Source organism: Hyperolius riggenbachi, chromosome 7 (assembly GCF_040937935.1).
Source record: "Hyperolius riggenbachi isolate aHypRig1 chromosome 7, aHypRig1.pri, whole genome shotgun sequence".
Classification (NCBI taxonomy): Eukaryota; Metazoa; Chordata; class Amphibia; order Anura; family Hyperoliidae; genus Hyperolius; species Hyperolius riggenbachi.
In genome coordinates this window covers 303653196-303680848 of record NC_090652.1, presented here as the reverse complement: position 1 = coordinate 303680848, position 27653 = coordinate 303653196, and the positions used below count along the sequence as shown (strand labels likewise).

The window sequence follows — 27653 nt, the reverse complement described above, 5'->3', positions numbered from 1 at the left end:
CCTGCAACTGGAAGCTTTAACCCTTTAAGGGGAGCCTTTTGCCGAGGAAAAAATAGCTCTTTCCGGAAACCTCCAGATTGGAGTCTGACCAGAGCAGGATCAATCACAAGGCAAACTAGGCAGGTGCCTGGGGACTAGTGGATGTCAAGGCGCCCTACTGCTAGCGTCTCTGATCTCTCTCCCATCTCGGATTACTAAAAGGACCATTAAAAAGCAGCCACGTCATTGTGGCATACATTTGGTTTGTTAGGGTGCAAAACGATAACACATAATAATTGTTTGACCTTTTACAGTCATGTATTATCAGCAGTGTTTCCTCAGCCAAAAAAGTGTTTTGGCTGTTTACTGTTCAGGAGATCTGTGGCTGCATTCCACCAACTCATTTGCATAGATTCAAGCACTAGTTTTTATTAACCCTTGCAATGAATAAAAAAATAAAGGGACAATTATTAGTAGGACTAGTACTCTATGTGCCACTGTTTATCTCATCATGCTACTAGTCAGTACACATAAAGTTTAAGAGACCTTTTTCACTGCAAATCGTGATTACAAGTGCACTACGATCTGACTGCAATTTGCAGCTATTTTTGCAGGATTTTTTTGTGTGTGCAATCATTATGCGTGGCGTGATTGTGGTTTTCTTGAAAAGAAAGGGTCGGGGTTCATGCCTCATAGTTTAGAATAGGTTCACACTTGTTTTAAAAACATATCCGTGGCTCAGTTTTTTGGCCCTGATCAAAACCGGAGCCACGTATACCAATGTTTAAAAATAGCAGCCGCCTTCGCTAAAAAAAACCCCAAAACTGATCCGTCTACGTTCAGGGGGATCCGTTTTGAAAAACTGAAAAGACGGTCCGCATTTTCAACATTTTCACGGACTGCACATGGATCCGGATACACAGAGGGGTAGTGAAGGGCAGTAGGAAAACCGATCCCCCTCTACACAGGGAGCTTTGGACACAGAAACGTATCCGTTTTCTGTGTCCTAGCCTGGGGGGGAGCCCCCGTCCCCGCTCCTCCTCCACCTGCTTTGCACAAAAGTTGTTCAAATGTATGTAGGCGGGGAGCTTGCCTTCTTTACTTCTTCCTCTTGCTGTGTCACTTCCTGCAATGCTGCCCTCCGAACTATAGAGGGCTGTATTGCAGGAAGTCAAGCGGCGAGCGGTGGAGCACAAAGAAGATAAACTCCCCACTCTCTGCCTACATACATTTGAACAAGTTTTGCGCAAAGTAGCTGGAGGAGGAACGGGGATGGGGAACCTAGGTGATGGAGGGGGGCGGGCCCCTCCCTGCCGATCGCTGTTCCCTTCGTCCTGGCTGCTTTCCCCTCCAGCATGGCGGCCCCCTCCTCCCCACAGGTTGGGCATACGTTTCCATGGACTGGAAATGTATGCTTTAATTACATTAAGGGAAGTAAAAACGGGGGGAATTATTTTTTTTCCACTAAATCTGATCCGTTTGAAATGGATCCGATCTGCTACGGACAAGTGTGGACCTAGTTAGTCACAGAAAATTTGCAAAGTACCGCGTGCTCTCCTAGACTACCACCTAAATTGCAAACACAGGAAAATATAGACCAATGCTTTATGCATACAAATAAGCGAGTGAAAAAAATTTATCTGTCCGTGCAAACAATCCGGATAACGGTATAGTGCTGATAATTAATTTTTGTTTTGAATGAACCAGATTTTATGTCACACTGATATGGCTGCTGTGTGCAATTTAAGCTTCCTAAATTGAAAATAACAACGTGAGACTCTATGAAAGTTCTATACACCTGTTAGAGATACAATTACGGCTAGAGTTTTCTTTGGTTGACGTCTGCTTTGATTTTGTGTGTTTGTCATTGCTTTTGGAGCGCTGGCTGCCTATGGATTACTGGCATTGTATTAGTGGTATTACCTGTCTTATTTGGTTATGCAACATCTCCTCAGTGTGGAAACAGACTGATATTCTGTTTAAATTGGTCACCCTCTGACTCAAGTGTGGAATGAGTGCAAGGATCTCAAGACCGGGGATCCCACGTATTGTCTGCTGACGTAGGATAATTGTGTATGCTGTGGTTGTTTTCCGACAGAGCGTTTCATTACTGATTCCAGTTTTATTGACGTTGTCACTTCTGGGCCGAGAGTTCCTGATATTACTCTTGGCAGGATGAGAAGGCGCCTCTTGCCAGGTGAAGATGCTCTACTCTGATAAATACAGCTGTCTCTGCTAATAAGGCCGCTATTATCCCGGGAATGGAGTCTATTACACCTTTTACAACCTGATTCCTCACTGCGCTTTGTGATGTTGTGCCTTCTCAGTGCCATGGTTACCAGAGGACACTAGTAGGCCTATCCCAGGCAGCATGGCGTCACACCTTCAGTGCCATGGTTATTACCAGATGACACTTATAGGCCCATCTACGGAGCAGCATGGTGCCACGCCTTCTCATTGCCACAGTTTCCAGAGGACACTTGTAGGCCCATCCCAGGCAGCATGGTGTTACCCCTTCTCAGTGCCATGGTTACCAGAGGACTTGTGTAGGCCCATCTTGGGGCAGCATGGTGTTTCACCTTCTCAATGCCATGGTTACCAAAGGTCGCTACTAGGTCCATCCATGGAGCAGCATTGTGACACGCCTTCTCAGTGCCATGGTAACAGAAGGACTTGTGTAAGCCCATCCCAGGGCAGCATGGTGACACGCCTTCTCAGTGCCATGGTAACAGAAGGACTTGTTTAAGCCAATCCCAGGGCAGCATGGTGACACGCCTTCTCAGTGCCATGGTAACAGGAGGACTTGTGTAGGCCCATCTCAGGGCAGCATGGTGTTAACCCTTCTCAGTGCCATGGTAACAGGAGGACTTGTGTAGGCCCATCCCAGGGCAGCATGGTGACATGCCTTCTCAGTGCCATGGTAACAGGAGGACTTGTGTAGGCCCATCCCAGGGCAGCATGGTGACACGCCTTCTCAGTGCCATGGTAACAGGAGGACTTGTGTAGGCCCATCTCAGGGCAGCATGGTGACACGCCTTCTCAGTGCCATGGTAACAGGAGGACTTGTGTAGGCCCATCCCAGGCAGCATGGTGTTACCCCTTCTCAGTGCCATGGTTACCAGAGGACTTGTGTAGGCCCATCTTGGGGCAGCATGGTGTTTCACCTTCTCAATGCCATGGTTACCAAAGGTCGCTACTAGGTCCATCCATGGAGCAGCATTGTGACACGCCTTCTCAGTGCCATGGTAACAGAAGGACTTGTGTAAGCCCATCCCAGGGCAGCATGGTGACACGCCTTCTCAGTGCCATGGTAACAGAAGGACTTGTTTAAGCCAATCCCAGGGCAGCATGGTGACACGCCTTCTCAGTGCCATGGTAACAGGAGGACTTGTGTAGGCCCATCTCAGGGCAGCATGGTGTTAACCCTTCTCAGTGCCATGGTAACAGGAGGACTTGTGTAGGCCCATCCCAGGGCAGCATGGTGACATGCCTTCTCAGTGCCATGGTAACAGGAGGACTTGTGTAGGCCCATCCCAGGGCAGCATGGTGACACGCCTTCTCAGTGCCATGGTAACAGGAGGACTTGTGTAGGCCCATCTCAGGGCAGCATGGTGACACGCCTTCTCAGTGCCATGGTAACAGGAGGACTTGTGTAGGCCCATCTCAGGGCAGCATGGTGACACGCCTTCTCAGTGCCATGGTAACAGGAGGACTTGTGTAGGCCCATCCCAAGGTAGCATGGTGACAAGCTTTCTCAGTGCCATGGTTACCAGAGGTCACTTGTAGGCCCATCCCAGGGCAGCACGCCTTCTCAGTGCCATGGTTACCAGAGGTCACTTGTAGGCCCATCCCAGGGCAGCATGGTGCCATGGTTACCAGAGGATACTTGTAAACCCATCCCAGGGCAGCATGCCATCACGCCTTCTCAGTGCCATGGTTACCAGAGGTCACTTGTAGGCCCATCCGAGGGCAGCACGCCTTCTCAGTGCCATGGTTACTAGAGGACACTTGTAGGCCCATACCAAGGCAGCATGGTGCCACGCCTTCTCAGTGCCATGGTTACCAGAGGACACTAGTAGGCCCATCTCGGGGCAGCATGGTGCCACGCATTCTCAGTGCCTTGGTTACCAGAGGACACTAGCAGGCCCATCCCCGGACAGCATGGTGCCACGCATTCTCAGTGCCATGGTTACCTGAGGACACTTGTAGGCCCATCCAAGGACACTTGTAGGCCCATTTTGTCATATTACTGCCACAAACATGAATCAATGTTATTGGAATTCCACGTGAAAGACCAATTCAAAGTGGTGTACATGTGAGAAGTGGAATGAAAATCGTACATGATTCCAAACATTTTTTACAAATAACTGCAAAGTGGGGTGTGCGTAATTGTTCAGCCCCGAGTCAATACTTTGTAGAACCACCTTTTGCTGCAATTACAGCTGCCAGTCTTTTAGGGTATGTCTCTACCAGCTTTGCTCATCTAGAGACTGAAATCCCTGCCCATTCTTCTTTGCAACACAGCTCCAGCTCAGTCAGATTAGATGGACAGCGTTTGTGAACACTTTTCAGATCTTGCCACAGATTCTCGATTGGATTTAGATCTGGACTTTGGCTGGGCCATTCTAACACATGGATATGTTTTGTTTTAAACCATTCCATTGTTGCCCTGGCTTTATGTTTAGGATCATTGTCCTGCTGGAAGGTGGACCTCCACCTCAGTCTCAAGTCTTTTGAAGACTCCAAGAGGTTTTCTTCCAAGTTTGCACTATATTTGGCTCCATCCATCTTCCCATCAACTCTGACCAGCTTCCCTGTCCCTGCTGAAGAGAAGCACCCCCTGAGCATGATGCTGCCACCACCATATTTGACAGTGGGGATGGTGTCTTCAGAGTGATGTGCAGTGTTAGTTTTCCGTCACACATAGCGTTTTGCATTTTGGCCAAAACGTTCCATTTTGGTCTCATCTGACCAGAGCACCTTCTTCCACATGGTTGCTGTGTCCCCCACACGGCTTGTGGCAAACTGGAAACGGGACTTCATATGCTTTTCTGTTAACAATGGCTTTCTTCTTGCCACTCTTCCATAAAGGCCAACTTTGTACAGTGCACGACTAATAGTTGTCCTATGGACAGAGTCTCCCACCTGAACTGTAGATCTCTGCAGCTTGTCCAGAGTCACCATGGGCCTCTGGACTGCATTTCTGATCAGCGCTCTCCTTGTTCGGCCTGTGAGTTTAGGTGGATGGCCTTGTCTTGGTAGGTTACAGTTGTGCCATACTCCTTCCATTTCTGAATGATTGCTTGAACAGTGCTCCGTGGGATGTTCACGGCTTTGGAAATCTTTTTGTAGCCTAAGCCTGCTTTAAATTTCTCAATAACCTTATACCTGACCTGTCTGGTGTGTTCTTTGGACTTCACGGTGTTGTTGCTCCCAATATTCTCTTAGACAACCTCTGAGGCCGTCACAGAGCAGCTGTATTTGTACTGACATTAGATTACACACAGGCGCACTCTATTTAGTCATTAGCACTCATCAGGCAATGTCTATGGGCAACTAACTGCACTCAGACCAAAGGGGGCTGAATAATTACGCACACCCCACTTTGCAGTTATTTATTTGTAAAAAATGTTTGGAGTCATGTATGATTTTCATTCCACTTCTCACGTGTACACCACTTTGTGTTGGTCTTTCATGTGGAATTCCAATAAAATTGATTCATGTTTGTGACAGTAATATGACAAAATGTGGAAAACTTCAAGGGGGCCGAATACTTTTGCAAGCCACTGTATTTCCTATTATACAATACCAGTTGCCTTGCAGTCCTGCTAATCTTTCTGGTCAGTAGGGTCTAAATCACATACATGAAACAAGCATGCAGATAATCTTTTTCAAATTTGTCCTACACATCTGATCAGTATAATGTACAAGATACAGAGGCGCCAAAAGAATAAAAGGTAATTAAATGAACTTAAAAAACCAACTGGTTAAACAGAGGAGGCAGCGGTGGTCTTACCCCCTCCAAACAGACACAGGCAAGGACTGCAATTCAGACAGTAAACAATTTATGCGGAACTCCAAAAAACAATGCAACGCGTTTCACGGGCCATACATCCTGCTTCCTCAGGCAAAATACAGTAGGAGTCACAGCATCTGTATTATATCAGCGGCGCCGAGCTCACTGATATAATACAGATGCTGTGACTCCTACTGTATTTTGCCTGAGGAAGCGGGATGTATGGCCCGTGAAACGCGTTGCATTGTTTTTTGGAGTTCTGAATAAATTGTTGACTGAATCGCAGTCCTTGCCTGTGTCTGTTTGGAGGGGGTAAGACCACCGCTGCCTCCTCTGTTTAACCAGTTGGTTTTTTAAGTTCATTTAATTACCTTTTATTCTTTTGGCGCCTCTGTATCTTGTACACTACATTAAGTCCACCCTGGGTGAAGGGTTGTTACCCTATTTTCCTGTCTACAGAGAGCGACTTTTTATTCCTGAGTGGGGTCAGGATTGTTCTCCCCACCTGCCTATACAGTGGTTGCCTATTGGTAGCCCTGGTTTGTAAGTATAATTTTAACTTTTCATTTATTTTGTTGTCCCCAAGACGAATTACACTATTGGGGCTCTTGGTGTCCCTCTGCTTTAACATCTGATCAGTATGCTTGTTCAGGGGCTATGGATTAAAGTATTAGATGAAAAGGATCAGCAGGACAGCCAGGCAATGTGCATTGTTGAAAAGGAAACAAACTTGCATCCTTCATATCCCTCTCACCTCAGGTTCCTTTTAAGCATTAGCCCTGGCTTTCAGTGGTTGCATCACTAGTTATACAGGAACATCATTTTTAAATGTATGTTGCCATGACCTGTGCCATTTTAGCTTTTTTTGCCATTAATTACCCAAACTTTAAAAGCTGCATTCTGATTGGCTGCGAGAGGCCACGGAACGAGCTGCTTTTTTTTCTTTCTTTTACCAAACTGTTTAAAGGGAACCTGAATTGGGAGGAGTATGGAGGCTGCCATATTTATTTAAACAATGCCAGTTGCCTGACAGCTGATCTCTTTGGCTGCAGTACTATCTGAATCTTACACCTGAAAGGACCTCTGTCGCTAAAATCTTAAAATTTAAAATTTATGTAAACATCTACAACTAAGAAGTACGTTTCTTCCAGAGTAAAATGAGCCATAAATTACTTTTCTCCTATGTTGCTGTCACTTACAGTAGGTAGTAGAAATCTTACAGAACCGACAGGTTTTGGACTAGCCCATCTCCTCATGGGGTTTACAGGGATTTCTTCATTTTCAAAATGCACTTCTGTAAATGGCAGTTGCTCCATCCAACTGCCAAAAAGTGTATGGTGAGCAGGGAGGCTGGCCTGCATCTTTGTATAAATCTATTTCAGGGAGTGTCTTTATAAAGAATAAAGGCCATGCTGAGAATCCCCTATGGAGAAATGGATTAGCCCAAAACCTGTCGGTAATGTCAGATTTCTACTATTTACTGTAAGTGACAGCAGCATTAGAGAAAAGTCATTTATGGCTCATTTTACTCAGGAAGAAATGTACTTCTTATTTGTATATATTTTACATTTTAAGATTTTCGCGACAGTTCCTCTTGAAACAAGCCTGTGGCTAATCCATTCAGACTGCAGTCAGAGCACCGAATCTGCATGCTTGTTCAGGGTCTATGGCTAAGAGTATTAGAGGCAGAGGATCAGCAGGACAGCCAGGCAACTGGTATTGCTAAAAATTAAATAAAAATGTCAGCCTCCATATCACTTCAGGTTCCCTTTAAAATCAGCTGTGTGGTTCGTTGCCAGGAACCATCACACTTGCTAAAAGCTGCTTTCTGATTGGTAGCCAGGGGGCTACGGCAATCTTCCCTCCTTTCCTATGAATGCCGAAATGTTTAAAAAGCTGCTATCTGATTGGTTTCCAGGGGCTGTACCTCTTGCTAGTTCTTTTAGCCTTCAGAATACCAAACTGCTAGAATTTGCTTTCTGATTGGTTGCCGGGGGCTACGGCACTTGTTGCTCTTTGCCCTGGCAGGATAAGCAACACACACATGATCTGATCCTTCCTCTCAGTTAATCATCAACCGTGCATTCCTGCGTCGCTAGAGGAATGTGGCAGCGGAGCAGGGCGAAGGGTTACTGTCCCCGGGCCTGGTGGGGACCTTGATCGGGGGGTCACGCCGAGCACTTGCAGCCTGCGGCGATCGTTGCTAGGTATCCGAGCTAATCCGGAGGGCTGAAGTTGTGCCTCAGCGACTGGGGACCTGCCAGTTGTTTCAGCTCACAGACTGGGAACGCCACACGAAAATGTCACTTTCCAGGCGACCAGGGACGATGATGGGGCGACTGGTGATGATGTCATGATCAGAATGTGAGTAGCCGAAATGGGGAGATGCTTAGTGACTCGCTTATCAAAAGTTCAGCAGGTGCAGAGAACAAGGGATGGGTTTCATCTCTCACATGCAGCAAAGGATCTGATTGGTTGTCTGGGCGACTACGCCAATACTGCGCCGGTTTTCTTTGCACCTACCTTAGTACATCATCTCCTCACTGTTGCTGTAGATCTGTGATGGGCTGATGGTGGACATACACTGTATGTGTTTTACCCGACTGTGTGTACAGAGATATTTCACAGATCTGAAGTCAGTCAGGGAATATTGATAGTTTTTACCAACTTTTATCGGTTTATTTTAATCGGATTACAGCCCTGATCCTCGTGGCTCGATGTGAGGTGAATATCTGTTGTTATCCCTCAAATCAAGACCGGACATTCCCGATAAGTATTGGATGGATATACAGTATTGAAATCAATCCATTCTGCCCTAGATTGCAATAGGTTGTCATTTAAAGGACAACTGAAGTGAGAGGGATATGGAGGCTGCCATATTTTTTTTTTTAAGCCATACCAGTTGCCTGGCAGTTCTGCTAATCTATTTAGCTTTCCCTTTAAAGGGATACTGTAGGGGGGTCAGGGGAAAATGAGTTGAACTTACCCGGGGCTTCTAATGGTCCCCCGCAGACATCCTGTACCCACGCAGCCACTCACCGATGCTCCGGCCCCGCCTCTGGTTCACTTCTGGAATTGCCGACTTTAAAGTCTGAAAACCACTGCGCCTGCGTTGTCGTGTCCTCACTCCCGCTGATGGCACCAGGAGTGTATAGCACAAGCCCAGTATGGTCTGTGTCTGCGCAGTACGCTCCTGGTGACATCAGGGAAAGCGAGGACACGGCAACGCAGGCGCAGTGGTTTTCAGACTTCAAAGTCAGAAATTCCAGAAGTGACCCGGAGGCGGGGCCGGAGTATCGGTGAGTGGCTGCACTGGCATAGGATGCCTGCAGGGGACCATTAGAAGCCCCGGGTAAGTTCAACTCATTTTCCCCCGACCCCCCTACAGTATCCCTTTAAAGGAAACCAGAGACGATAAAAATAAAAGTTTTATACCTACCTGGGGCCTCCTCCAGCCCCATCCGCACGGATCGCTCCCACGCCGCCGTCCTCAGCCTTCTCCTGTGCCAGTACCAGGTCCCGTAACTTCAGCCAGTCGTGGCCAGTCTGCGCAAGAGAAGTGCGCTCTCTACGTATCTCTCCAGCGGCTGCCGCAGAGATTTCGTCTCTGGTTCACTATAAAGAGACACTGAAGCTAAAAAAAATGATGATGAATTGGTTGTGTAGTACAGATAATTACTAGAACATTAGTAGCAAAGAAAATATTCTCATATTTTTATTTTCAGGTATATAGTGTTTTTTATAACATTGCATATCGGCCCATCGCACAGGAATTGGCTACTGTTCACATGTCATTTCATCGATTTTTTTTTTGCATGGAGACACAACATCGGTCAGTTCTAATGTGAAGGTGAATCGCATAGGATATCGTTTGTAGTGTGTGGGTCACTAGTCGTTCGACTTTGATCAACCATACTAAAGCTGATTCCTTAATAAAGGCGATTGATTTGTCAGTTGAATCAGAATCGCTAGATGTATGGCTACCTTAGGCATATAGGTAGGGACATGCTTAGAGAGGGTGGTTAGTGCTTGGAATATACATGCTTATGGGGGGTTTGAAACAATTTACAATATGTCCAATCTGTTCCCGATTTTACAATGGGTCAATTTTAAAGAGACTCCGTAACAAAAATTGCATCCTGTTTTTTATCATCCTACAAGTTCCAAAAGCTATTCTAATGTGTTCTGGCTTACTGCAGCACTTTCTACTATCACCATCTCTGTAATAAATCCGCTTATCTCTCCCCTGTCAGACTTGTCGGCCTGTGTCTGGAAGGCTGCCAAGTTCTTCAGTGTTGTGGTTCTGTGCTGCATCTCCCCCATCCAGGCCTCTCTCTGCACACTGCCTGTGTATTATTTAGATTAGAGCAGCTTCTCTCTTCTCTCTTATCTTTTACAAGCTGGATAAATCCTCCTCTGAGCTGGCTGGGATTTCACATACTGAGGAATTACATACAGGCAGAGCTGTCTGCACTCTGCAGGAAGAAACAGCCTGACACTTCAGTGGAAGATAGCTGCAGAGGGAAAGAAACACACAAATGATCTCTTGAGATTCAAAAGGAAGGCTGTATACAGCCTGCTTGTGTATGAATGTATTTTCTATGTGTGGACATACTGTACATCAACCTACTTCCTGTTTTGGTGGCCATTTTGTTTGTTTATAAACAAACTTTTTAAAACTGTTTTTAACCACTTTTAATGCAGCGAGGAGCGGCGAAATTGTGACAGAGGGTAATAGGAGATGTCCCCTAACGCACTGGTATGTTTACTTTTGTGCGATTTTAACAATACAGATTCTCTTTAAGATCACTACTACAAAAAAATCAATCCCATTAGTATCATCCAATTAGTTGGTGAGATCAGCAGTCACAGGAGGTAGATGTAAGATCCCATCTCTCCTAACAGGAAATAACTTACCGTGAGTCTGGGTGGACAGGTGCACAGCTGCAAACAAGATTTCCAGAATAAATGTTTCATTTAAAGGACCACTATTGTGAAAATCTTAAAAATACAGTAGGTAGTAGAAATCTGACATTACCGAACAGGTTTTTGGCTAGTCCATCTTTCCATAGGGGATTCTCAGCATGGCCTTTATTCTACACTCCTTGAAAATGATCTATAAAAAGATGCTGGCCAGCCTCCCTGCTCACTGTACACTTTTTTTGGCAGTTGAACGGAGCAACTGCCATTCACTAAGTGCTTTTGAAAATAAAGAAAACCCTGAGAATCCCCCATGAGGAGATGGGCTAGTCCAAACCCTGTCGGTTCTGTCAGATTTCTACTACTTACTGTAAGTGACAGCAACATGGGAGAAAAGTAATTCATGGCTCATTGTACTCTGGAAGCAACATATTTCTTATCTGTATATGTTTACATATATTTTAAATTTTAGGATTTCCACAACAGTGGTCCTTTAAGTTAATCAACGCTGCATTACTATCAGAGTTTCCTTGTTTGTTGGTTAAAGAGGAACTCCAGTATAAATAATGTAATAAAAAAAGTGCTTCATTTTTACAATAATTATGCATACATGATTTAGTCAGTGTTTGCCCGTTGTAAAACCTTTCCTCTCCCTGATTTACATTCTGATCATTTATCACATGGTGACATTTTTACTGCTGGCAGGTGATGTCAGTGGAAATAGCTGCTGCTTGCTTTTTTTGGCAGTTGGAAACAGCTGTAAACAGCCATTTCCCACAATGCAACGAGTTTCACAGACAGGAAACTGTCAGGACCATGGTCCTCACAGTTTCCTGTGGGAGGGGTTTAACCACAATATCAGCCATACAGCGCCCCCTGATGATTAGTTTGTGAAAAGGAAAAGATTTCTCATGGGAAAGGGGGTATCAGCTACTGATTGGGATGAAGTTCAATTCTTGGAAATGGTTTCTCTTTAAGTTGGGCTTCAACTGTATTCCTGTAACTTTCCTGTAATTTTCTTGATAGGGGGGAAAGGCCTAGCCATGGGGAGGATGGGGTTAAGTGCGCTGAGTAGTGGGGAGGATGGGGTTAAGTGAGTGCTGAGTAGTGGGGAGGATGGGGTTAAGTTAGTCGAATCTGGTTGCGCAGTGAATGAGGCCTCTGGGCCGGTGTTTTCGGATGAGGCACAACCCGCGTTAAAGTTTACGAGCTCAGAGCTAACAATTAACGAGGTGTTGTTGAGGAAAGCAGCGAGGTGTTTTCTGCCGCGGGAAACGCTCTGTTGTTTTATGAATCGCTCGTTCCTCGCTGGAGGAATGTGACGACGCCCGTCCGGGGGCCGATCTGTCAGACCTTATCTCATCAGTGCTCGGGAATTCATCTAATCGAGCAAATCCAAAACATAAGGCAGAGGTCTGCAGTGCCCGCTTCCTGCATGTCTGAAAGTGAACCCGAGATGAGTCTCATATGGAGGCTGCCATTTTTCTTTCCTTTTAAGCAATACCAGTTGCCTGGCTGTCCTGCTGGCCCTCTGCCTCTAATACTTCTAGCCGCAGCTCCTGAACAATGATGCATCGGGGTTCCTGACATTGTCAGATCTGATTAGCTGCATGCTTGTTTCTGGTGTGATTCAGACTCCGGGAATAAATAGGGCAGCCTCCATATCACTCTCACCTCTTGGGTTCGCTTTAAGGAAGACCGGCAGACCGACCATTGCGTAGATCCCTCTCTGCCCTTCAGCATAACATCTGTCGGAAATTGTCCTGTCGCCGCCTGCCAGGCCCCTCGCCAAGTGTATATGTGTCTAGCCCCCTCCCCCTTTTTGCTTCCAGTGTTGGTGACTCGCCGACCACATAATTCGTGGATTTACTCGCATCTCACCCTCCATCCCTGCTGGACAGCATTCCTCCAGACTTGTGATACTTCCTACTCCGAGGGGTCTATTCATAAAGCATTACCGCATTCGGTAATGCAGGAAACAGCTGACTTTACCGAGCAGTTAGGAAAATGTCAATTCATAAAACCTTGTTACCGCATGAAAAGCTGAAATTCCCGAGCAGTGAGGTAAATTACTGACTTGTGCTCAACACATGTCAGTAAATGTCAATTCATAAAGCTGACAACAAACTGTAAAACCAGAAGCTATACCGCCTGCTTTGAAGTGGTGAAAAGAGTGAGAAATCTGTGCGAGGAGACTGGTCTGGGAGCCGTGATCCACAAGCAGAAGCAGAGGCACCTGTGACTGATGGGAGCAGGGAGCCAATAGAAACAGCCCCTGTTCTCCTGCAAGTCTGGATGATGGAATCTGATAGGACCCACAGCCTTCTCAGGCGGGACAAGCTTTTGAACCCCCCAGGCAGCAGCAGAGCGAGAACAAAACAAAACTGACATCCCCTGAATACCTCAGGCTGTGTGGCTGTTTAACCACTTGGGTTCCTGTTAGAAGCTAGTGGGGAAAATCACCCAAGCAGGGCCTGTGTTAAGTTTCTTGGAAGTTAAGCTAAGCTGTGGCATTTTAAATAGAATGTTAAGGAAGACTAATAGACAGATTCAAAGCAGATTCAGAGCAAGCAGAGGCAGTATAAAAAAAAATGTACATCTGAAGGGATGTCGGGATGCCTCGCAATGCCCTTGCTGCGTTTTTACAAGCTGTTCCATGCAAGGACACTCCACACTGCTCTCCTGACCCAGCAGAGCCATCAGGCTACAATTGGCTTGTATTAGGCCAGCCTTTCTCAACCTTTTTACCTTGGAGGAACCCTGCAAATACATTTTGGATCTCAAGGAACCGCTGCAAACTATTTTTTTTGATCTTGAGGAACCCCTACATTTATTTTTCAGGAGGCATGGTCTTTAAGGCTGCTTTCACAGTGGGACGTTAAAGTCCCACGTTAGTGCAGCCTGTAACGCAGCCCAACTCACAGCACTGTAAAATCAATGGGCTGTTCACAGTGCCCACGTTGCATACGAGTATAACGCTGCACATGAAAAGAAAGTGCAGCATGCTGTGCGTTATACTCCTATGTGGCTGCGTTAGACTGCTTGCACATGCTCAGTAATGTGTGTCAGGAGAGGAGGAGGGGAGAGTCTGCTATTGTGTCTAGCCACATGGCTAATTAATATTCATTCCACTGTAGTGTTGTCCAGATCATGAAGGATTCTGATCTTTGATCCAGATCTTTTTTGTGAGTCGAATCATCCGGATCATCACAATGAAGGATTCGGTTCACAGTGGATGTCTGGAATAAACAGGAACTGCAGCTTCTGTGCACAAGCACAATCTTCCGGCTTCATCTCTCCCTTCCCCATTGGTGCTAATTGTTACTTCCAGACATCCACTGTGAACCGAATCCTTCATTGTGCCCTCATTCACCTGCACCTCTCACTCTGCTGCACCCCTGCTTCCTGCTTCCCTAGTAAAATGATTCAAAGATTCGGTTCAAAGATCCGGATCTTTTCAATGATCCGATTCGAGTCATCCGAATCATTGAAAAGATCCGGACTTCCCAGGATAGCACCAAGAGCCGCATAACGCGGCTCAATCTGACATCCAACTTCAACACCACCATGCGTTGCGTTAGGGGCACATTATGCGACCTTAACGTCCCCTAAAACACAACGTCTTGGTGGGAAAGTAGCCTAAAAGTAGATTAGGCTGTTAATTTCACTATCTCCTATTACACTGCCACTCATTATACTGTCTCCTGACCCCCCAATTTAGTGCTTTTTGTTACAGTACCACCTATTATAGTGTGCTCTATTATACTTCTACCACTATGGGGTAAAATGCCAAGGAACCCCTGCAGAGTCCTCAAGGAACCCTGGTTGAGAAAGCCTGTAATAGACCAATGGGAATCATCCCTCCGATGGGAGGATTCTCATTGGTTCACTAAGCAGTGGACCAATTAGAATCCTTCCTGGTGCTCATGGGGGGTTCCCACTGGTCTTTTGCAAACTAATGTAAACCTGAGGCTTCGGACTAGGCTCTGGGATTTGGACGGCAGCGACAGGTACTGAATGGGGGGCAACTCATAAACTTAATGGAGAAGGCGGATGAAAAAACTGATGGCATTGTAACAAACTGATCCATTTGAGCCGAGAACACATTTGTTTTTACAGGATCAGTTTTTCATCCAGTACAATAGGAACCCAGCCTAGCTGGGTAGGACACACTTGACAAAAAGCACCTAAAAAATGGGGAGAAATTGTGCCTGAACTGACCAGACACAGAACATTTATACTGCGCTTTTCTCCTGGCAGACTCAAAGCAGCCACTAGTGGGCACTCTGTAGGCAGTAGCCGTGTTAGGCTGGAGAGAGCTTTTCTGATAAAGTATATATGTACATGTTCACTGCTTCAGGCCCCGCCTCCGGTTCACATCTGGAATTTCCAACTTTAAAGTCGGAATACCACTTTGCCCTTGCTCCCGCTGACGTCACCAGGAGTGTTTTACACAGGCCCAGTACGGTCTGCGCCTGCACAGTACGCTCCTGGTGATGTCAGTGGAAGCGAGGGCACAGTGGTATTCCGACTTTAAAGTCGGAAATTCCAGAAGTGAATTGGAGGCGGGGCCGGAGCATCGGTGAGTGGCTGCACGGGGACAGGGCGTCTGTGGGGGACCATTAGAAGCCCTAGGTAAGTTCATTTCCCCCCCCCCCCCCCCCGCCCTTACAGTAGTACTTTAAAGAATAACTGCAGGGGGGTCAGGGGAAAATGAGTTGAACTTACCCGGGGCTGGAGAGAGCTTTTCCGATAAAGTATATATGTGCATGTTCACTTCTGGAATTTCCGACTTTAAAGTCTGAGTACCATTTTGCCCTCGCTCCCGCTGACGTCACCAGGAGCGTACTGTGCGCACAGACCATACTGGGCCTGCCCAATACACTCCCGGTGACGTCAGCGGGATGGAGGGCATGGCTACTCAGGCGCAGTGGTTTTCCGACTTTAAAGTTGTAAATTCCAGAAGAATCATCAGTGACGTCTGTGGGGGACCATTAGAAGCTCTGGGTAAGTTTGCCTCCCCCCCCCCCTTCTCCCCCTACAGTAGTCCTTTAAGTCCTAGCTGGGTGCAAGTGTTGCAAAAAAACTATTTAAAAAAACAAAAACTAGTAAGAACTGTTAAAAAAAATTAAATCACTGTTTCACAATCAATTCTCAAGTAGAACATTTTCCTTTGATGTGTGTTTTGGTGAGCTTTGTGTAATGCCTCCTGCAGATGATAGGTGGCTGCTGCCAGTGCAGGAAATGCGGCTCTGGTTTATGTTAGCTGTCTCTGCCCTCTCTGTTTTATTACGCTGTCTTCATTCGTCTTCCCCCTATCGGTCTCCCTCCTCCTCCCAATCTGCTGACGGGACGCCCGGTCTCTCCGCTCTAATGAAAAGCTCCGTCTCTAATTAAGGCTCTGCTGTAGATTGCTTATGGATGGATTCATGGTACGGGATAGTGCAGTGCCAGCGTTACCCTTTACCGCTACACTCGTTCTTGGGCACAGGCCAGCTAGGCCGAGCTCGCTCCATTGTCCGGGCCGCAACCGACAGAGCTGGCCATGAAATCTCCGGCTTATAACGATGCCTGGGTCAAGATGGATGACCAGCCGAACGTGGACATCGCTATCGTGTACGGGCCACAACAGCCATAGAGCCGGCCATGAAATATCTGGCTTGTAGCGATTCCTGGTTCAAGATGGATGGCCCGCCGAGCGCGCCAAAGTGGCGGATAACGGTTTAGCCCTTTGGCAGCCGCGGTGGTCTTATCTCTTGCCAGAGCTGTAATATTTAAGCCGGGGGAAATCTATCACGCTAATCATTACAGCTGCAATAATGAAAGTATTTATTTATTACAGCAAAAATAGGGTGATTATTCCACTTCTGCCGTAATCTTTGCAGCTTAGGTTCTCTCACTTACAGTGGACTAATCAGAGGCTGCAGTATTTTGTAAACTGACACACAGAGGAAAAAAATCTCTACTGGGAAAAATGTCCGGGCGACAGCTGTATGCGTAATGGCAGTGAAATGGAAGAGACTAACTGAAGAAGGGAATCTGTGTCTCAGTTGGCAGATGTGCTGAGCGATTCAGAGCTTATCGATATTGTCTACAGCAATATTAACCAGTTTCTGACCGCCGCATCATGGATATAGGCCTCTAAAACCTTCACTTGAAGACCAAGGACGTAAATATATGCATCACCGTGTTACGTGCACAGCAAACGATCGCGCGTGCATCCATGTGCCCCTGTCGCCACCTATTAGTGCAATGATTGGTGAATGGAAACATACGTTCCCAAAGCCAATAAAATTGCCGAATGAATGATCACTGCTCCAGCGAGTAGCAGTGAGGGCTGGATCACACTTGGCTCTTTTTCAGCGGTTTGCTGATTACCAGTGATCAGCAAAGATCTGCTACTAATGTATCCCTATGGATACATTCACACTGGTTTCAATCAATCTCAAACACGCTGCATGCAGCATGTATGGGTCTATTGACCGGAATCAAGCGCAAATCGCACTGAAATTGTGAGATTTTTCCTCCGAATCGCGATCGCCGGAAAGCCAATGTGAACCAGCCCTGATCAGTCATTGAAACGAAACTGAAACAAAACTAACCCACTACCTGTGTACTGTTCTAAGTACACAGGATAACGTGTGGGGTCATCTAGTGGACAAAATGTAAAATTAAAATACATTACATAATATTTCCCCTGTAGTTATTAACCCCTTCTATCCCCTCCCCCATAGCTACCAAAATACACTTCCTGCAAAAAACAATATATAGATAATTTAGGTGTGATAAGTAGTGATAAAGTTATTGCCAAATGAATGGGAGGAGTGTGAAATGTGAAAATACCTGTGGTTTTAAGGGAAAATAACCTGCGGTAGGGAAGTAGTTAAAGGGGGTTGTTGTAACCTAAAAAAAAAAAATGCCAAAAAAATGTTAGTGCTCCAAATGTAAACCCCTTTTTATTCCAAAAATAGGTCCTGATACTGTATTTCCCCCCATTTTTCTCCTTCTTACCTGGTCTGGGGGCCTTTTCCTAACTACAGAAACTCTGCAGTGCCAGGGCGCTTGTGAGGTGTTTTTTTTTCATGTGTATGTGTCTGTACAGTGATCGGTCCCAAACTGCGTCGCAAACTGTGTGGAGATCCCTTTGAGCAACAGATGTGTGTAATGGCCCATACTCACGGGCTACAATTGTCACCGCAACACGCGGCGTGCGCGTGTTGCGCCAACAGGTCGCCCGTGAGTATGAGGCGCAACACGGGCGCGCACCCCGAACTGTCGCTCGTCGCTGCTGTCGCCAGGCGATTGGTACGGTCGATTGCCCGGCAACAGTTGCCGCCGCAACTCCGCCACAACTGTCGCTAGTCCGCGTGAGTATACAGCAACCAGTAGGGAATACCCTGAACTTCCGGCGGGGGGAGGAACATCAGCGACAGCTTCCGCCGCATCAGTTGCCAGGTCCCTCCGCCGTGTGTATGCGGAGGGACCTGGCGACGAGCTGTCGCCGGCCTGTCGCGCACACGCTCCCGTGTGCTAGCGACAGGCCAGAAATGTTGCCCGTGAGTATGGGCCATAAGTCACTTAAAAGGATACCCGAAGTGACATGTGACATGATGAGATAGACATAGGTATGTACAGTGCCTAGCACACAAATAACTATGCTGTGTTCCTTTTTTTCTTTTTCTGCCTGAAAGAGTTAAACATCAGGTATGTAAGTGACAGTACCAGTCTGGGTCGGGACTGGGTCCGTCTACAGAGTGACCCTCACTGGTAAGGAATTACAACCATAAAACACTTTCCCAGCAGAAAATGGCTTCTGAGAGCAGGAAAGAGATAGAAAAAGGGTCAATAGTTCATAGATTTCAGCTCTGGCATACTTCAATGAATGTGTCATTGAGCAGAGACCATGAAACCGTAAAAATGTAAACCGTAGATTTAAATATAACATAAAATGGTGGAGATCTAGAAAAAAAAATAAAAGTAATTTTTATGAGGAGGAGGATAGATACAATTGTTTAGCTCATCAGTTTATTTTCACATCAGGCGTCCTTTCAAGGATGGGAAGAACAGTGTAACAAAGCAAACCTCTCTAGTTTAGAAATCTGAATTTAGTGTGAGGGAAAGTGAAAGATGCACTTTAACAGTTCCAGACTGCATTGCCCAACTGCTTAACCTCCTGAGCGGTATGGACGAGCTCAGCTCGTCCATCACCGCCGGAGGCTGCCGCTCAGGCCCTGCTGGGCCGATTTTTATCAAATAAAGTGCAGCACACGCAGCCGGCACTTTGCCAGCCGCGTGTGCTGCCTGATCGCCGCCGCTCTGCGGCGATTCGCCGCGAGCAGCGGCGAAAGAGGGCACCCCTAGCCGCCTGAGCCCTGCGCAGCCGGAACAAAAAGTTCCGGCCAGCGCTAAGGGCTGGATCGGAGGCGGCTGACGTCAGGACGTCGGCTGACGTCCATGACGTCACTCCGCTCGTCGCCATGGCGACGATCTAAGCAAAACAAGGAAGGCCGCTCATTGCGGCCTTCCTTGTTTATTATGGGCGCCGGAGGCGATCGGAAGAACGCCTCCGGAGCGCCCTCTAGTGGGCTTTCATGCAGCCAACTTTCAGTTGGCTGCATGAAATAGTTTTTTTTTAATTAAAAAAAAACCCTCCCGCAGCCTCCCTGGCGATCTCAATAGAACGCCGAGGAGGTTAAAGGGAACCTAAACGGAGAAGGATGTGGATTTTTCCTTTTAAAATAATACCAGTTGCCTGACTCTCCTGCTGATCCTGTGTCTCTATCACTTTTAGCCACAGCCCCTCAACAAGCATGCAGATCAGGTGGTCTGACTGAACTGGATTAGCTGCATGCTTGTTTCAGGTGTGTGATTCAGCCACTACTGCAGACACAGAGATCAGCAGGTCTACCAGGCAACTGGTATTGTTTAAAAGGAAACCTCCATATTCCTCTCAGTTAAGGTTCCCTTTAACTCTAGAAAAAAAAAAGTGTTTCACTTACCTGGGGTATCTACCAGCCCCCTGCAGCCATCCTGTGCCCTCGCAGTCACTCATGGCTCCTCTGGTCCCCCGCTGCCAGCTAGTTTCATTTTTGCCGACTCGGAGTCGGCACGCCACCATGCATACCTTTGCACGCATTCCTGCTGGTGCAGGAAGCTATCGCAGACATTAGCATGTATATTGTTAAGCGTTACTGGCGCAACGCATACATTTTTATGCATTGCACCTGCAACGTGTAAAAATGTACTTGTTGATGTCCGCGATAGCTTCCTGCACCTGCGGGAATGCGTGGAAAGGTACGCGAGACGACCCGCCAACTCAGAGTCCGCAAAAACGAAACTAGCTGGCTGCGGGGGACCGGAGGAGCCATGAGTGACTGTGAGGGCACAGGATGGCTTCAGGGGGCTGGTAGATGCCCCAGGTAAGTTAATTTTTTTTTTTCTAGAGTTAAGGTTCTCTTTAAACATGGACGCCTGCCCATCACTGCCGGACAGAGAGAAGTGTCAGGCATTGTCACATCTACGCCGGGATCCCTGACCCTTCCCCGTCTTAATTTGTCTTAGTGCTCCGTCACAGGGCCGCTGGCGGTCGCCTCCCCTCCCTGCAGATAATAATGGTGAGTGCTTATAAAAATTCTGAGCACATGCGGCGGTGAGTGCGATGCTGAGTGTTCCCGGGAGAGAGGGGGATCCGCCACACACAGCCAGCCACACACTGCGGGCAGCTGCTGGACCAGAGGATGCTCCGCTTGTCATTGAGGCTCTCCTCCTCTCCTCGTGCCAATCCTTCGCTGCCCATCTGGCAGTGAACAGGCGGGGCTGGCACGGCCATGGCTCGCCAGCTTAGCCCGCTAGCCGCGTGGGAAATGGACATCGTCGCTGGGCTGCGCCACTCCTGGGCTGAGGATCTTGGACTTGAACGCTCGTCTCGGGATTGCTGAGTCTGCTGACAGCTCTGAAGGTTTAAATCACGGGGAGGGATCCGGGACGAGGATGAAGACACAGTTTGGGGTCAGTGGAGCGAGGTGGTCTTAGCGAGCGGACGCAGGCTTGGTTGCCAGGACACCGTCACTGCCGCCGATCGGCTGAACAGGTGCATCTGCCAGGAAAGTGATATTTTGTGAAGATGACGAGGCTGAGTCGCTGCTTCGCCTGGCTCTTGCAATGGGGGAAGTATTTTTTCGGGTGCCTCTTCCCCGTACGCCTGCGTCGAAAGGACGAGGTGAGTTCTAAGCTGACCCGTGTGCAGTTATCCTATATATTTTATTTTAGCTGTTCTTTCATTATTTATACAGCAAGTGTTTCTGGGGTGCTCTATATACCGCTCTGAACTGATCACATTACTTCCTGGAGTGCGAAGTGCTTACACTCTAATGTCCGCACCGCTGTCACAGAGGCACGGACACAGTAGGGAACACTTGGGTGAAATGAGGTTACAAAGCCTTATGTGTTGGCTCATAGCAACAACTCCACAAGGCAAGAAGACATGCTGGTACCTGTTGTTGTTCACCAGTCGAGATAGCGCTATTACTCTTATCTGCTGTACATCCCACATTTATCTGGACAGATGCCCATTTTGCTATTATGACATAGTATGCCATGTCCGGGCACACTGATTATGCGTGGCATGGTGCCGCACGTGACACGGAAACTGACATTTTTAAGGATCTTCGTCCAAAATGTATCGCTGCCCACACATGGGGAGACTTTAGGAAGATCTAACAAATAATTCGTTTATCTTTGCAGCTGTCAGTTGTTTGAAAAATACTTTAGCAGTTTTGCATGTGGGAAGCTGACATAGTTCCTTTTTAAACAATGCATATTGCCTGGCTATACTGCTTATTCTCAACGTCTAATACATTTAGCCATAGACCCTGAACAAGCATGCAGATCAGGAGTCTCTGACTGAAGTGGGACTGGATTAGCTGCATGCTTGTTTCAGGTGTGTGACTCAGACACTAGAAAGATCAGCAGGATTGCCAGCCAACTGGTATTTTTTAAAAGCAAATAAATATGGCAACCTCTATATGTCTCTTACCTCGGGTTCCCTTTAACTAACTTAAAACGATTGTTGTGAAACGATGGTCGACATAAATAGGTTTTCTGTCCATATTGAGTTCTAATATTATGCAGGTTGATGGTTACATTTTTTTTTTCATCTGATTTCTTTTTTGTTTTTTATCTTTTTTATAGTCGATTAGAATTTTCTGCCACATTCTATTCTCTTATGTACGGATCCAATCCCCATACATCAGTCAACACTAATCCTTTTTATAATACAGTGGAATCCCTTTATAGTAAACTCTAGTAAAAGGGAGCAGGAGAGGTCGTTTACTAGATCAGAATTAGTCATACAATGTATATTTATACAGATGCATTTGCTGGGAACCAAGGACTGAGTTTACTATAGCCAGAGGTTTACTGTATCAGAGTTTACTATTACACGATTCTACTGTATAAGTTGTAAAGAATAAAGTTTAGTAGCTCTGTGGTGTACAGCTGTCTCTCACTCCCGATTTTCAGATCACAGATATGACTCATCGGCCAACCGTATTACTCCGTAGATAAACAAGTATTAGGGTTCGTCAAACTAAGAATGTTATATTTGCATAGGACATCCAAAGCGATTAGTTTTTGTATTTATAATTTGCTTAATTATATATTTGATTCACTTTTATTCCATCTTTTACACCTGCTTTGCTGCTTGTGGTTTGTGAGTTATAACCACAGGGGATGAATCACAATTTCTGTGGTATGTGGGATTTAAGCTAAATCCCCAAGATATATATAGTTCAGCTGAGTGTTGGGTAAAATCGCAAAGAGGCAGAGCCTCTTGCAGGTTCTTTACTGCTGTCTGTGTCCCTGCTGGGGAGACTTCATCTTTACTTCACATCCCTGTTACCTCCATAGCTTTCATGGGAAATCGTAAAAGTTTAAAATAACGTAAACTCATACAAATAAGAAGTAGGTTTCTTCCATTGTAAAATGAGACATAAATTACTTTTCTCCTATGTTGCTGTCACTTACAGTAGTAGGGAGTAGAAATCTGACACAAACTACAGGTTTTGGACTAGTCCAGCTCTTAATGGGGGGACTCTCTGAGTTTTCAAAAGCACTTGGTAAATGGCAGTTACTCTGCCCAACTGCCAAAAAAGTGTGCAAACAGGTAGGGGGGTGGTCTGCATCTTTACGTAAATCCTTTTTTCGGGATTGTCTCTTCAGAAATAATAAAGGCCATGCGACGAATCCCCCATGAAGAGATGGTCTAGCCCAAAACCTGTCGGTTCTGTCAGATTTCTGCTACTTACTGTAAGTGACAGCAAAATAGGAGAAAAGTAATTTATGGCTCATTTTACTCTGCAAGAAACATACTTCTTATTTGTAGGTGTTTACATGTATTTTAAATTTTACAATTTTCACGATGGTGTAAAATTTAGAATTACACTTTTGCTCTAAATAGTAAACATGGCAAATAACGAATAGAGACTTACAAAAAAATAAACTGGCGTAATCTAATTTGAAGATATATTTAGACTTTACAGGAAGATAATTGATACCGTTGCTAGTTGCAGGACATATGATGAGATTGTCTCGTAATTAAGCAATTGCTGTGCAAATAAAGTAAGTGCTGTGCAAACAAAATATACATCAGAAGATTTTCTGTCTGCACAGATGCATTAAAAGCAAATCTGAACTTACCTGGGGCTTCCTCCAGCCACCCGTAGACTGCGAGGTCCCTGGGCGTCCTCTGGGTCCCCTCGATGGCCCCGTTAGTGCGGCGACTTCGGACGAAGATGTGCGCAACTCCGAATTTGTGGCACGTCTGCTCACGTGACTTGATCACGCGCCCGTCACCATAAGCGTCCTGTGCATGGGCGATTCAGTCTGTCGATTTATATGTAAACACACCCATAGATACACATACAAAACTGATGCCAACTGTCAAACACTGACAGGACTGGACACCTTTTATGTGTAAACCCGGCCTAAAGGTGGCCACACACCATAAAATTAAAAGATCCGATTTTTCGACAATTCGATAATTTCGATCGGTTGTCCCGAAAAATCGAGAGCTTTTCTTTGTTTTTGATCGAGAAATCTGATCGTATTTCTCTCTTTTCTTTTTTTTTTCCCCCGATTTTTGAAGATTCGACATGTTGGAAATTTCAGACCAACTTTATCATGAATTGTATGGTGTGTGATGGATTGTCAATTCGTCACACTTCCAATCATTGTTTTCTGAGCTTTCAATTATTTTATTCATAAATGGGGGGGAAATGTAACATAGGTGTGTGGTACATTGGTCAGATTTTGGAAATGTTACAATCAGTCAGAAAAATTTATTGCTTTTCTTGAATTGAACAGATATGTAAAAAAGTGTACGGCCTCTTTAAAGAGAACAAAATAACCATACACACGTCATACTTATCTCCCGTGTAGTCTACTCCTCAACAATCTACTTTCTCCTCTCCTGTGTCCTGTTTGTCCACTGTGCTGTAATATGTACGAACAGAGGCGCCAAGCAGAGTAAAACAATGTTCTAAAAATGATAAAAAGAGGAAAGTCGAGGTGGACTTACCTCCCTCTGGTAGTGGACATATACTCAAATGCAGAGTAAAAAATATACAATTTATTCACAGCTCCATAAAATCGCAACGCGTTTCGCGGTCAACAATCCCGCTTCATCAGGCAGTACAGGAGCATATAAAACTGGTTCAGGTCCATTTAGCGTGTAAACGCCTCTGTTTGTCCACTGTCCGTCCTCCTTTTTGAATATGCCATTACCCCATAACAGTTTTCTGGTCAGCACACCGTTAAACTGTAACATCGCCCACTTGAGCCATAGGGAAACATGGACATTACCTGGCACATCAGTTGTCCTATCAGCTATAACTGACAGCAACTGATATATAACTGATGGCAACTGATATATTTCAGTTCTGACAAAATATTGTCAGAACTGGAAGGGATTATTGTCAGAAGAAAATGGTGAGCTTCTGAGAGGAACTGATGGCAAGGTAACTATGTAATGTTCATTTGAAGTTACCACGTGTTTTTATTTTACATAATTTTACTTAGTTCAGGTTCCCTTTAAAGGACACCCGAGGCGAAAATAAATGAATGAAATAACTGATTGTATCTATCTTCTTTCTCCTAAAAATGACTTTTTTAAGATATTCCACAGTTTTATTTTATGTTTTTAAATCTACTTTTTAAGTTTAACTGTTTTTTTTTTTTTTTTGCTCAATGACACATTCATTGAAGTATGCCAGAGCTAAAATCTATGAACTATTGACCATTTTTATATCTTTCCTGCTCTCAGAAGCCATTTTCTGCTAGGAAAGTGTTTTATAGTTGGAATTTTTTATTAGTCAGGACTGAATCATCCACTTATATACCTGATATTTAACTCTTTCAGGCAGAGAAAGAAGAAAAAGGAACACAGCCTAGTTATTTGTGCGCTTGGCACTGTACATACCCATGTCTATCTCATTATGTCACATGTCACCTCGGGTATCCTTTAAGACAGGCGTCTCAAACTCAATTTACCTGGGGGCCGCAGGAGGCAAAGTCAGGATGAGGCTGGGCCACATAAGGGATTTCCCAATCAGCAGCTCCAGCTCCCTACACCCCCCCTCCCCCCCTTGCTTTAATTTTTATTTTAAAATCAAATTCACACTAAAGCGAACTATTTTACCTTATAGTTCGCTTCAGTGCTCCCATTACAAGTAATACGCCGTGTTCCCGCCGCAAAACGAGGGCTGCAGAGCCCCCAAATCGCCCAAGGGGCAATCTGCCGGCATTTCCTGTAAGGGGCAGACCTTTCAGCTTCAGCTCTGCCCCTCCTGATGTCAGTCGCGGCGTTTCGCCGCCTCTGCCTGCCCCTCTCACTCTTCCTTCACAGAGAGGGGCGGGGAGAGGCGGCGATCCGTGCGGCGATTGACGTCAGGAGGGGCAGAGCTGAAGCTGAAAACTGCCCCTTCCAGGAAATGCAGGTGGATTGCCCCCCGGGCGATTTGGGGGCTCTGCAGCCCTCGTTTAGCGGTGGGGATGCGGCGGATTACTTGGTAGCACTGAAGCGAACTATAAGGAAGCTTTTGCCGATGCGGGCCACAAAATATTGTATCGAGGGCCGCAAATGGGCCGCGAGTTTGAGACCCCTGCTTTAAGACCTTCTTTCATAGGGGAGGCTGAACTGTGCGCTTGTTCAGTTTGCCAGCTACTAACGCTATTCTGTGGCTATTAGAATGCAATGTAACACTATGCGTGTGATCATTTGACATGCTGTGGTGTTACCTGGATGGTAATAATCGACCTGTCACATTTGAGCACGGCCACACTCATTTGTGACTCCATTGGGGGCTGCCTCTCCTCTGTTGGTACTGAGGGCTAACAAGCTCCCTGCCAGTGCACAGAAGCAGCTGTTGTGGTGAATTTGCCAGCTTCAGCCTCCCATGTGTAAGAGGCCGAAGTCTCTCAGGAGATGGGAAATGGGGGAGGTCTGTAAGCAGCACACGGTTTCCATGGTTGCAAGGAAGCTAAACTGTGTTTCTAGTCACGTTTATAAGGTAATAATCATCAGGTGACCATACACTTATAGATTTGCAGAAGATTCGACCATCAGATAGATTTCTGTCAGATGCCTGTCAAGTCGAATCTATCTGATGTGTGCCACACACTAGGAACAGATTTCCAATAGATTTCAGAGTGAAATCTATTGGAAATCTATCTTATGCTGGGAATACAATCAATCGTCCGCAAATCGATCGATTTCATAGAATCGATTTCCGATTGATCGATCCATTGAATCGATCAATCGATGGCTGAAATCTACCAGTGTATGGGCCCTTTAAGGCAGAAGGGTGAGTGGGTGACAGAGGGAGATGGAGAGTTTCACTTACAAACAAATCATAAACTGACAAAAGACATAGAATTACTGTGTTGTTCTTCGTTTGGTAAGCGAGATGCAAATCATACAGACTGGATAGGATGAAATCACTGACCCCCACATGATTCCCATCAGCTGATCAACAGATGCGGGCGGCGAAAGACTGGCGAAAATCGAGTAAACGTACGTGGAAAGATGTGGTCGTGTGCCCAACCTAATACTGTCATAAATTATGGAAAATGATCCCGCTTATATGCTAGGTACACACAATACAATTTTCTGACAGATTTACTTTCAGATCGATTATTTATCACAGGTCAGATCTGATTTCTGATCGATTTTCCATTCAGTACTATGGAAAATCGATCAGAAATCAGATCGGACCTGTTAGAAATAATCGATCTGAAAGTCAATCTCTCAGAAAATAGTTTCGTGTGTACCTAGCATGAAAGAACCCAACCCCGGGTACTGATATTTACTCAGTCTAGTTGCGCTAACTATCAGAGATTATTTTTAGCCAATTGCAACAGACTTTCAGAGCTTCAGGCCACGATCTTCTCACACAGCTCTAGTTTTGCTCCTCCCCCTCGTATGGCAATGCAGTGTTCTCCACAGAAATTTTTCCAGCCGGGTGGCATGAAAAAGTAGCTGGGTGGGGCGAGATGAGAGAATGCAGGGCCAGTGCTTCTCTGCTTTCAGCATAGAGGGAGGTGAACCAATGAGAGCCGGGTGATCACCAAAACCAGCCGGCTAAGAGAGCCTGGGGAGGACACTATGATGCCTAACCAGGCAGAATCAGGCTGATAATGGACTATACGCAGTGGACAGAAGCAAAGAGGCGGGTGTTTCGGT

The 27653-nt window shown here is 46.0% G+C and overlaps 1 protein-coding gene across 7 annotated transcripts in view; it reads left to right on the top strand.

Annotated features, from left to right (window-relative positions):
- TNS1 (tensin 1) overlaps positions 1-27653 on the top strand; it is a 608338-nt gene that overhangs the window by 74271 nt on the left and 506414 nt on the right. The window contains exon 1 of one of the 7 annotated variants that reach the window (XM_068246101.1): positions 16277-16347. The exons of 5 other annotated variants lie outside the window; for them this stretch is intronic. In XM_068246101.1, the coding sequence (XP_068102202.1) occupies positions 16333-16347 (15 nt within the window). In that variant the 5' untranslated portion in view covers positions 16277-16332. Of the gene's footprint in view, positions 1-16276; positions 16348-23158; positions 23222-27653 lie in introns of those variants that run through there. One more of the 7 variants, XM_068246099.1, reaches the window with a different exon arrangement.